Here is a 12,711-nt window from a genome sequence, read left to right on the forward strand (position 1 = left end):
GGGCTAGAGTTGATTACATTAGAATATTATTCAAATTATCTAATCTTTCTTTAAAACAGTGTATAAATTTAAAACAATGTACACATTCATAAATTTAATCTCTAGGTCTATATACTTTTTGGGAAGTATTTTTTATGGTGTGGCATTTAATACCATCTGATCATAACTTAAGCTTGATAGCTTCCAATTTTCTATAGCTAGAAATAATAGGTACAGCATTTAGATTTAGGCAAGATGTGTCCAGAGTTGGCTATAGGATTTGAAATATCTGAAAAGCCTGATCAGGAAAAAGTAAGATTCTTACCCTTTTAAGTGTAAACACAACAAGTTGTATTACTTTCAAATACTTGTGTAGTTGGGTAAACAAAAACTTTTTCAACTCTGAGTGTTCTTTATAGGAAATTTCTTAAACCAGGAGAAGATTCCCCTTACTGTTCGTGTCTCCTGTGTGATATAAACCAGTATGATTTTACAGAATACAGTGAGCATCGAGGTGACAAGTTCTTTGCGTACCACAAATCTCATAAGGAAGCATGCATTTTACAAAAGGAATAACAATAGTCAAGAGCAGACCTGTGTATACTCCCGAGACTGAAATGGTAAATAGTAAAGAAGGTAAGTTTCTTTGGCATAATTTAGAAATGTAGGCAGTTTGGTTACCTCTGCTTACAAAGGCATTATAGCAGTTTCCCATAGCCAATTGGTTACACTTGCATGTAAGGGCACAGTGGCCACTGTAGTAACCCCAACTAATTTGGTGAGCCTTTAATTTTGAAATTAGTGGACGTGAGAGAAGTTGGATTGGTTACTATCTTCAAATATTTTTAAAGTTACTCACTGAATATAAAGATCATCTGCTCCTTTTTCTGGGTGGGAGAAAGAAGATTATAACCCCCTCTTTCTGTACCCTCTGTGCAGCTCCCTTACTCTAATCTTACACTCTTCAAAAAGCCACAGACCTGGTTGAGGATGTCCCCCTCATGGGAAGCGTGGGTATAAGAGCCATTAGCACCCAGAGCTGTCTTCCTGACAGCATTTATATTAACCCTTTGAGGACTTAGCTAAATTCCTTCTAATTTCTTCCCTTTTGGTCTTAGTTCTAAATTTTTTACCATTGAGGTCTCAATTCCATCAATTTCATACCTCTTTTATTCATGAAGGCTACTTGATGTTCCTGCTTCCTTCAGAAATGAATCAATAAACTATAGGCTAGCCTGCCTGTTAGGAGATTGGATCTACCCATTCATCTCTTTAAACACATTTTTTTCCTTGAAGACATACACAAATCTAGTTGCCTAATAAATGCTTGTTTAAAATATAGAGTAAAATGTCCAATTAGGAGATTTTCATTGTTGCTTTGAATATAGTGATTGACCTACTATTAGATGTGATTTTCCTGAGAGCCATTAAAAATGGTCTCTGAAATGATTTTTTCTTAGTTCTGTATATGTCAAAACACGTGGGGTGCCTGGGTGGCTTAGTTGGTTGAGTATCCAGCTCTTGATTTGGCTCACATCATGACCTCACAATTGGTGAGATAGAGCCCATGTTGAACTCTGCTGGCAGAGGGGAGCCTGTTTGGGATTCTCTCTCTCCCTTTCTCCCTCTCCTCTGCTCTCTCAAGCATTTAAAAATTAAAAAAAAAATGTATTTGCCTACGGTCAGGCATTGGTGTAATGCTCACAACTCAGATTTAGGGCTTTTGTTAGTAGTAATTCAAGCGAAACATAAGGAAAGGATTTAATGGAATAACTGTAAATGATTGTATAACAAACATCTCAAAATAGTACTTTTTCTAAGTGGTTTGAAAGCCTAGAGTAAGTTGATTTTATGTATTTAGGGGAAGTTAATTGGACTGTTTATTAGCTCTGCACAAAGTATTTTTACTAGAGAAAAATGATTTTTTTTTAAAGATCCTACAACACATTAAGGCTTGTATTAAAATGATATATAGATGTTAGTAAATGAATGAGGCACGTATATTTTGGCAATATTAATTTAAATATACTTCGTAAATTGTTTCCTGAGAGCCTATGGATCTAATAAAAACATCCCACCAAAAAATTAAAAAAAAAATTAGCCCACTTAATTGTACCCAGTCCTTTTATAAATTATATAGTGGTAGTTTTAAAAATAACAGCACAACTGGGTACTCACTGATTATTCAGAAGTTGATTGTCCAGATAGTAACCATACTTTGCTTTTCCGTTTGTCCTTTGGCTATTTTCCTTGCTTTTTAGCAAGTAGATAATCCACGAATCCCTTCACACCCATTTCCTGATCCATAAAATTGTTGATAGGTGCTTCACCAAAATTGTACAAAAGGGATTTGGATTTATCTGCTTAATTGTCCACATTGTTTTTTGCTTTATCACTCTGAGCAATAGGCATTAGTTCAGGAGCCATCTGATTAATGTTGCTGATAGACAAAAACCATTTATTGTTTTCATAAAGTCTTTGAGGCAACTTTAAGAGAGATACTAACTTTCCTTTACATTTTTTTTTTCTTGAGAGAAGTTTTTGTCCACTGGAAGATTTAGTCATCTTTGGATGCTTCCACAAAGTTTGTTTTTCTCTGCATATGAACGAAACAGCATTATGAGTAAGGTATAGACTTTAAGCATCTGAAACTGATTGTGATCAAAGGAGGAACAGGACCTGTTTGGTTTGGACCCCTTCTGTAACATCAGGGCTTGTAGGCTCCAGATTTCTTGGCCTTGAGAAAAAGTTGAAAAGGTAACTGAGGGTTTGTCTTAAGAGTCTGGTCCTAGTGGTGAACCGTGAGATTTGGTTGATTTTGAAAAAGTAATGAACCCCATTTCTCAATCGGCCTCATAGTACTTAATCTAGGCCTTCCAAAAGCAAGTTTTAGGCATTGTGTAAATTCGGAAACCTGGATTATGCTATCAGAAAGACATAGGAAAAAGAAACCATTGAGATTGGCCTCTGGCACTGTCCATTCTAGAGGTGTGGTAATAGGCTACATTCTGCCAGTTCCAGAACCATGTCACATAGACAAAATGCTCCATGTGTTCAAGCCAAGGATTCTGGTGTTTGAGCTATTATCCAGTACTTTTTCCACCCTTAATAGTGGCCCAGGGGCCAATATAAGTCAGACCCAGCTTTAAACTGATAATTTTACAGTTTGACCAGCAGTTCAGCAAAGGATGGGCTTTAGAATTCAACTGCCTGGCTTTAGATCTTTCTATTGTATAATACCTGTGTGATTGTGGGCAAGCTATTTAATCTGTGTCTCAATTTTCCCATCTGTAAAATGGCAGCAATAGCCCCTTATCATAGGGTGGTTATGAGGATCAGATACACGTAAAGTGCTTAGACTAGCAACTGGTAAATAGCGAGCACTTGATATGAGCTGTTATTCTTCCCAGAGCATATGGTATCTGGTGTTCTGACCAGTTTGCTAATGATGTGAGGAAAACAAAACCCAATCCAGTGAATTGTGAGGTATTGCCTGTGGTTTGTCTGATTAAACTTGAATGTCAACTTTTAGAAGTCCATAGCAACCTTCAATAACTGTCTTCCCAAAGGAAGGGCTCTACTGTATTTTGTCACTTAACAGTTGGCTTTATACAGTAGAAGCAATTCATAGATTGCTCATTTAGAAATGAATTTCTCAAGGCCTAGATTTCAAAAGAGCTTTGCTAACCTAAACAGAAAGGCGTTTTCCAACCTTGGAAAGCTGCATCTGAGAGGTGTGTGTGTGAGAGAAGTTCCCTTTTTTGCCTGGTATCCAGGTACCTCTCATTTACAGTGAATTAGTATGATGGTGCTAAGGATATAGACAGTTGTTGAAAAGGCACACTATTAACGCTTTAAATTTAAAGCAAAGGAAAAGACTTGTCTACTCACCATGATCTAAGAAACTTAGGAGTAACTCCAGAGAACTCTCTGGATGTTTTTTTCTTTGATTCTAGCACTCAGCAGGCCGAGGCTTTCTGAAAACCTCCTGGGTGCTATTCTTCAGTTGCTGGGACTCTTCCACCTGGGCCTCAGCCAAGTCTTGGGTTGGCATTGGCTTTTTAAGGGTCCTGGCTTTGCTGTCAGGTTATGACTTTTTGCTGTGAATGACGAAAGCTGTCTTGGAAACATTCCCATTCGGACTTGAGAGATAAGGCTTAAGGAATCCTGCCAACACATGGGAGAGCTGATAGGGACCAGCATACTGCTGGAAGCCACTTTGCCAGTCCAAGGGCCTATGACCAGTGAGAGGCAGAGGTAGACTTTCCATTCCCAGGGGCCTGTTTAGATCATATTAAACAGTTACTACTTCCTAACAATGGAGTTCCTTTGTGTAACAGGATTTAGGTTTTCCCAAAATAAAGATTATTTGCTCTCCAAGTGTGCTGGGCTATTACAGAGGTCTTTGATTGAGAAAGCCAGTCATTCCTGGTTAAGTTGCTTGGGGATACAAGGCTTTGGCAAAGGATGGGGAGGTATATATCTTGCCTCATTTTGGAGATGAAAAGCCAGAAATGTACTTGACCAGAGTACTGTTGACAGCAGGAAAGAGCCTTAATCTAGTGCAAATTACTAATTTTTAGAGGATCCATGACTTCCCAAGGTCACTCTGAAAATTGGTAGCAATCCAGGGACTAGAATTGAGGTCTCCTCCTCGGCCAGAATTCTCCACCTGATGTCTGCCTCTCCAGGGCAGATGTGCTGGAAAGCTGCACTACTTAGAGAAACACCAACCAGAAATGGCTCAAATAAGACAGAATGAGATGCCCAGGACAGAATTTTCACCTTCAAAGCCTCTGTACAAGGATATGGTATTAGACACCTGATGTTTGCACCCTACTTCCCAAACATGTTTTTAATAGACTATCTCAAGCCGCAGGGGGCATAAGGGAGACAAAACCCACTGATTTCACTTACTAGTCAGACTGCAGCCGTGGCAACAGAGATAAGGTGATGTAGGCTAATTAATGAAGCTCAGCAGGAAATCAGTAATAACATTGACAAGAAAAACATCCTGGCATAATTTTAAAAAAAAATAAAAGTGCCTAAAATGAAAAGTTTTTGTTTTGTTTTTAACTGCAGTTTTTGCCAACTGTGCTTGGTATTCTGTGACCAGTGCTGTTTTCTTTTTATACAGTAGTATTAGTGTTCTAATATGTGAGGGAACCACAAAAGGCCACCCTCATTCAGTAGCCTGGTTGTAGTCACCCCTCTCACACTACCCTAACAACCTAGAAATAGGCTGATCTCCCAGAATCCAGGCTGTGGAGGAGAGAGAACCTACAAAGGACTTGCTCTTGGTGTAGAGCATTCTTGTGTCTAGTTCTAACAAAAAGAGAGTTTTCTTTCATGACATTTCTGCTTTGACAGCACTAAGTGCTGCAAGATGATCTTGAATGAGGGTTTTCCGCTTTGTTTTTCTAATGACAATCTGCTTTGCTTAAAACCTAGGACTTCATTCGTATTAGTCACAGAAGACTGGTTGGCTGTATGTTAACCTGCCCCTGGCAAGTGTTAAGTGTTTACTAAAAATCCAGCAATGCTGGAAGATTGGAAAAGCTCTGTGGTTTCTCCCTTACAGAAATTGCATTCATCATGTATTTGAGGAGTCACGTTTCACAGATGAATATTTTTACTGTGTACATGATTTTTCCCTCCAGGGAAATGGTTAAGTTGAAGTATGCTGTCATTAGCTTGTGAATAGTAAAACTTGGTGTTGGTCACTAAACTTGAATTCTCCCTGTAACAGTCCCAGAGTTTGAAAATTCAGATGCTTTTAGGGGCCAGAAGGGTAATATAAGTGTTTAAAGCAGTCCCTACTCAGTTCCAACTGATTGTTGCCTTATTTTCTTATAGGGATGAGCCCAGTGTTGATAGATTGGATTTTCTTTTTAAATAAGAGGCCAGAAACCAGATTTTTAGTGAAATCTCCCCATTCTTAAATGTTAATAACTTACTCTAAAACATTTTAGACATGTTGTCTAAATAAGACAGACCTGGGCCACATGGCTTCTGATCGAGACTTTCTGCCTTGCCCAAGAATTCAAGCAACATATTTTACTGAAATAGATGTTGCATGATCTCTTAAGTTGTGTAAGTTTTATTAAATATCTTTTTTTCTCTTACTAAAAAAATCTAAAACATATACAACAGGCCAAGAATAACCATTCTAAGAAAAATGCTGTCAGTAAATAAATGTACTTTGGAGTGAAATACAGAAGATTTTTGTTTCGTAAATTATTCCCAGTTGTTTCAGTTTGGCATACAGTGAGGATGCAGACTTGTGTCTGAGAACCTCCCCCCAACAGAAGGGCCACACAGCTCCCCTTCCATCCCCCCGGGCAACCCCTATTTCTTACTGGTGAATATTAATATATTTTTTTCCTACAGATGGACTCACATGTCTTTTTAGTGAGACAACTTTCATTTTTTTTTAATTGGAGAGTTACTGAGGGAATGAAAATGAAGTGTAAGACGTAAGGTAGAGGGTGTCTGTATGCAACCTCTATGCCCACCCCTCAGAAGCCTTGAAGCTTTTGAGGTACAGACCCTCCGAAGGGTCCTTTCAGCCCTGGAAGATGAGACCTTGCTGAATTTTGAAAAGCAATTTGGTCCTGGACATCATAGATTTACCTCCAGATTAGAATGGGTTAAAACAGATTTACAGGTGGTTGGTTACTTTTTTTTAAGCCAACTGTGATACCATTACTGTATTTCTAACATGTAAACTCTTCATACATTCTTTTAAACATCACAGTGAAAAACAAGTACCCGTATGTGTGATAGGGCAGGCAGAGGGCTCCACCTGCTCTGTCCTTGGTAAAGGCCCTTGGCCACACTGGTGAAAATGCCGACTTCTCTTCTGCATGAATACAAATGTTGTGCCATCCCACTGGAGCACCGGTGGACCCCGAAGGCAGGGCAGGGGGAGGGGACCTTTTTGAAATGTTTCTAGCTCTGTCCAGCTGTCTTCCAGCCTGGGAATGCCGCATAAAACTATAAGGACACTGATGAGACCATGGATCTGTTGCCATTCTCTAGGGAAGACTTGGCTTGGAGTATGGCTGCCTGGATTCTAAAATGTGTCCTTGACTCCATGGAGTAATTCTTGTAGTTTTGCCTGGAAGAGACCAGAGAATCAAACATAAAAGGCTGCTCGAGGAAGTACTTTTCCTTCAATCTGAACTATAGGAACCTACTAGGCCAAGGAAGATTTTTAGAAGCTTAAATCCTGGTCTGTCTAAAAGAGTTGGGCCTTGCCCAGTAGGGATTAACAGAAAGGATGGGTAGTCCCTCACCCTCTGGAACCAGTGTTATTCCTGTTGAGTCCCCAAGCTTGAGGGAATGATTTGAAGAAGTAAATCCATGAGGCTGGAAGGCAGGAGACCTGGGTGTGACCAGGTAGTTGTGCTGTGACCCTGGGTAATTCACTCCCTACTTCTGGGATTCCAATTCTCACTGGCAGATAATGAGGGAATTGCCTTCTACACCAGGTGAGAGCTGGGTACCCAGGGACACAGGCCTGGCTTCTGGACTGCCATAATGCCCTTGCCAGCACCCTCTCTTCCTGCGTCCTGTGCTCCTCTGCCACCAACCAGGGTGAAGCTCCTGAGGGGGTAGGAAGACCAAGGCTATTCAAGCCTCCAGCCTTACTTGGCAGTTTCCAAGAGTTTGACAGCCTCTTCGTTTCTGCCTTGCTCCATGAATAGCAGGGCCAGCTCCAGCAGGGCATTTGGGATCAAGTAGTGGTCATACTTAATCTTCTTTTCACTGTGGGACAGAGGAGGACATGTCTTATAGGCTCTGCCCTTGAGACATCCTATAGGTTCTTGAGCCTTCCCCCAGAGGGAGGATCTAATCCATGCCCTCAAGTGGAGTTCCTGATAATGAATTCTGGTTGGAGAAGGTTTCCCTTCATAGCCACAGAAAGGCTTAAGATTCACTGCAGAGGCTTCCAGTCCTCTGCACCTAGAGCCCCCAATTCCCTAACAACTTCTGGCTCATGCCATGTATTGCCCATGCCTGCCTCTGTCCCCAATGCCCTTTGTCCAGGTTAAATGATTTACTAAATTGGGAAGTCTATGGTCTCCATTCCGGCCCTTCTGACTCACTCTCTTTGGTCTGCCAGAGATATCCTTTTGAAGCCCAAATCTGCCCTGCCCAGTCACCTTCCTGGATCTTTTCTGTCTACAGGATTAAGTTCAGCCATGTAAGCAAAACATCCAGGACTTTCTCAGTCTAGTCCCCCTTATTTCATCTGTACCTTTTCCCTCTATAACTTCACCAAGGCAGCAGAGGACCTAATCACTGTCACCCCAACCTCAGGTATTTTTCCTGTGTCCAGGCTTTTTTGCAGAATGCTGTACCTACTCTACTTAAAACTCCTGCCTTTCTTTCTCTGCCTGATGGAACTTCCCAGTTAAAATGGCATCCCTGAAAAGCATTTCTTGGTATCTTACTTTACGTATAGGTCCCTCCTCAGGGCACCTGCTGTCCTCTCTGCTTTCCTGTAATAGCCCTGGTCATATCAGATTGAGTTGCCTATAGCTGTCTATCTGTAACATTTGTGCTCCTCAAAGGTGGAATTGAATTACAAACTCCAGGAGGCACCATTCACCTGAAACTTTTGTGTGGATGCACCCCTGTAGTTGGGCAATCTGGTGGCCCTAGGGGATGAGGTCTGAATGATCTCTGCCCAGCAAGGATCCTGGCATAGAAGAGACACTAGTAAAAGTGTAGTGAATGGGGGTAGGCTAGGGTCAAGCACTGGAATGCATGTGAGGAAGGAGAAACCCAATTCTACCCAGGAGATGTGGGCCCAGCAGTAGGCCATCTGGAGTGGGAGCAGCCTCAGAAGCACTTACTTGGAAGAAATGCTCCTGAAGTTCTCCTCAGCCTCCTGAACACGGCCGAGGTATTTCAGACAGAGGCCTTTCAGCAACTTCACCAAGCATTCATCATCCACTGAGTACTCATTCTCTAAGAACAGGGGAGTGAGGGAAGACAGGCTTGTTTATTTCTGCAACAGTTCCTGCATGGAGCCCCTACTCTGCTGGGCCTTGGGGACAGAGAGTTAACTCACACATGGTCCCTGTCCTCAGCAAGCTCACATCTGGGAAGTAAAGACAGATACTGAGACAATGACCGTACAGTGAGATTAGGATTGACTGAAGGAGGCCCAGGGGTTGTGGGAGCCCAGAGGCGGCCTTGACCCTACCTGGGGGACAAGGGACAGCTCAGAGAAACTGCCACTGAAGCTCAGTCTAGAAAGGCAAAGGTTCATTACCTGGGTAGAGGAGGAAGGACATTTTTGGTAGAGGGAAACTTTAAAGACCTGTGGTCTGACTCAGCCTAGCAAATTCAAGGGCCTGAGGGTAGTCACCTGGGCCCTTTTCCAGCGTCTCTTCAGCTTTGGTGATAATCTCAAGTATCCCATCTGTGAGTTCAGGCTGCTTCCCAATCACAGCGTAGCCATTCCAAATGTACATCATTTCCTGAGGGTAGGGGAGCAAGTCAGTCAGGTTTCCTCCCCAGTGGAGCCTTGGTTTCCCCAGCTGTAAAATGGGCAGCTCAGATTAAAAGCCCTTATAGTTTTAATCTTTTATGCCAAGTCTCAGCCCAGCCTATGTAGTTGTGGACTTGAAGGGATCATGGCAGGGAGCCTCATCACTTTTTGGGATCTCACCTTACACCAGTGTGGATTTAAGATGGGCCCATATCCTTGATGTTCTGCTCACAGCTGCACATAGGTTTCAATTACTCTTCTGTTCATAGCTTCCCTGGGTGTTCAGCTCTTTCCCAAACCTCTCTGTCAAAACTCTTTCCCCATACTTTGAGGACCAGGCCTTGACCCACACTCTCCAGGAAGTCCTCCCTGTTCCAGCTGGCAGGATAAATATTGGAGGAACCATACTTACTTAAGCACTTCAGGATTTCCAATAGCTCTTAAGACTGTGTCACCTTCTCTTTTCCCCCAAGGCACTGGGCTTGAGTTACCCTCATAAATACTATGAAACACATCTGGATTCCTTTCTTTGCCTCAACTCTCAGGAAGCTCAGAATACTAAATTAAATATTCATTTATAGTAAATGTGTTAGCATTTCCTAAACTATGAAACCAGGGAATAGATGTGGAAGTGATTTGTATACAAAAAGTTCTATAAAGATGTTATTATGTTTCTTGTTATACTCCAGGGATGGAATTAAGTTTAGAACCAGTATTCCTCAAAAGGTTTATATGGTCCCAAGTTAGCAAATATTCCATTAAAAAAAGAGGCCTGTGGCCAGTTAAGTTAGGGAAAAAATCATCTTCATGCTTATTCTTGAAGACTTACAACATATTATTACATAAAGGCTCCAAAAGGTATATACAGCAAATAAACTTTTTTAGACTGTCTTGAATACATTTAATACACAAAACTATTTTAGGCATAAATAAACATTTTGCAGATTACAGTTTGGGAAATTCTAAATTTTTTGTATAGTTGCTTCCCCATTCCTTTCCTTCCCATACCCCCCCATATGATAGTTTTATTATGCATTTCAAACTATAAGCAGTTTCAAAATTTGTTTAAAGATATCCAGGATATAGAAGTTCTGTATTAATATTCAGTTTTTTTTATTTATAAAGTACTTAACACATTTTATCAGCTAATTCTCTTAACTGCTCTATGAAATGGGCAAGGTATATATTTTACATTAAGGGAAAGGGAACCCTATCCAAGGTCACACTGTTAGTGAATAGTGGAGCCAGGACCAGAAAAAAGCAGTGCCCTTTCTACTTTTCGGGTTACCTTAGTATTTAAACAACACTCTTAACAAGCTGGAAACTTCTGATGCCAGCTCAGATCATGCATGGAATTAGCATCATACAACACTGGTTCAGAATATGGGCTCTGGAACCATTCTAGATTTAAATTCTAATTCCCAACTCACTAGCTGTGTGACCTGGACAAGTTATTTTTATATTTATATCTATTTATTAGACATCTTTCTATTTATCTATTAGGCATTATTATCCCCGTTTCTAAAATGAGGATAACACCAGCACCTACTCTGAGTTGTTTTAAGGACCAAATGAGGCAAGGGGTGTAAAGAGCCTTGATCACACAGCAAGTGCCCAATAATACTGTCAGCTATTGTTATTTCAGAGGCGAACAGAACACGGTCCCAGGCCTCAAAAGCTTGGTCCAGTGAGAGGGACAGTGTAAACAATTATAATCATGTGACAAGACTGAAACAGACTGGGTGGGAACAGAAACAGCTGAGTGATGCCCCTGCCTGGGCACAGGGGTGTGAGCCTGCTCTTTCATCTTGAGGCACCTGAAGCCTGCTCACCTGTTTCCCTAGCCCCACCAGACCAGTACTTTCTCAGGCAGGGGATGGCTCAGACTCATTTGTATGCTTCCCGAACAGTCTCAGATAAACTGAAATCCTTTCCAGGCCCCTGAGGTATGAAGGTCTTGCTTCCTCATCCACTTCCCCCTTGTCATAGCTGTATCTCTGGCTCTCAGATAATCCCCACAATCCCAAACAAGTGCAGAGACAGTCAAGACCTTCCTACTTACCAGAGCAGGGATTGGCAACGAGATTGGTTTGGGAGAGAGGTAGCGTCTGGACTTCCGGATGGCAAACTTCTCTGTAGGTAGAGATTTCCCAGCAATCTTGAGCTTCAAGCCTGGCACTGCTCTGTGAAAGAGATGAGGAGGGTGAGAAAAAACTAAGGACCGAGATCCTCAACCTGCCCAGCCTCTGCTTCGCTCCTCTCTGGGCTTTGGTTCCCCAAGTTTATAGGATAGTGTTGGACTCAGCCTGTGGCTATGGCCTGCCCACTTCCTGAGGCTAGGCAAGGGGCTTCCTCCACATCAGCTGGCAGACATGAGAATGTCAGCAAACTCCCCAGGCCTGCTTTGCTAGTTGTCTCACCACTCCCAGGCCTCATTTCCAGAACGCCAGAGAAGCCTGACCCCAGTTTCATAGGGAAGACTAATACCCAGAGAAAGGGAAGGACCTGCCCAAGACCACACAGCTCAAACCTTTAATTAAGTCCTGCCACGTGAGTTGTGCCCTCAGCTGTTTCCAAAGGCAGAATAAAATGTGTGCAGCTGGGCAAGCCTCCACATGGGGGGGCTGGGGGAAACCTCACCCATTCAGCTCCATCCCACACTCCTGATTTGTGCCACAGGCACTGGGCGTGGCTGTGACCCTCAGGCTTCAGCCATCCAGGCCCAGGAAACAGCTGGATCTAGTTGTGACTTCCCTGCCAAACACCTCCCCTGCTTATTCACTATGGAACCTCTCTGGGCCCCAGTTTTCTCATCTCTAATTGGAGATAATGATATGAAGGGGAGTAGAATTTGTTACCCCAGAATATGCCTGTGTGACATAAGGATTATTTTAGGCTGATTAAGAGACAGCAGATATAGGAAAAGCTCTGAAAACCGAGTAGAAATTTCTCTTTTGTAAGAGACATTTTTTTTTTTTAATTTTAATGTTTATTTTTGAGAGAAAGCACATGCATGAGTGAGTGGGGGGAGGAGCAAAGAAGAGGGAGACACTATCTGAAGCAGGTTCTAGGATCTGAGCTGCCAGCACAGAGCCAGGCATGGGGCTGGGCTCAAACTCACAAACCATAAGATCATGACCTGAGCTGAAGTCGGACACTTGGATGTTCAACCTAGTGAGCCATCCAGGGGCCCGAGACAATAACATTTATAAGGGAGACCTCCATTT

At 42.1% G+C, this 12,711-nt stretch overlaps 1 protein-coding gene across 10 annotated transcripts in view; it reads right to left on the minus strand.

Annotated features, from left to right (window-relative positions):
• Positions 1 to 6,063: 6,063 nt before the first annotated feature.
• Positions 6,064 to 12,711, minus strand: part of TTC39A (tetratricopeptide repeat domain 39A) — a 54,468-nt gene continuing 47,820 nt past the window's right edge. For all 10 annotated transcript variants that reach the window (XM_042997127.1, XM_042997126.1, XM_042997128.1 and 7 more), the window contains 5 exons: positions 11,547 to 11,667; positions 9,362 to 9,473; positions 8,844 to 8,958; positions 7,633 to 7,749; positions 6,064 to 7,099 (listed from right to left, as the gene is read on the minus strand). In XM_042997127.1, the coding sequence (XP_042853061.1) occupies positions 6,976 to 7,099; positions 7,633 to 7,749; positions 8,844 to 8,958; positions 9,362 to 9,473; positions 11,547 to 11,667 (589 nt within the window). In that variant the 3' untranslated portion in view covers positions 6,064 to 6,975. The remainder of the gene's footprint in view (positions 7,100 to 7,632; positions 7,750 to 8,843; positions 8,959 to 9,361; positions 9,474 to 11,546; positions 11,668 to 12,711) is intronic.

Source organism: Panthera tigris, chromosome C1 (assembly GCF_018350195.1).
Source record: "Panthera tigris isolate Pti1 chromosome C1, P.tigris_Pti1_mat1.1, whole genome shotgun sequence".
Classification (NCBI taxonomy): Eukaryota; Metazoa; Chordata; class Mammalia; order Carnivora; family Felidae; genus Panthera; species Panthera tigris.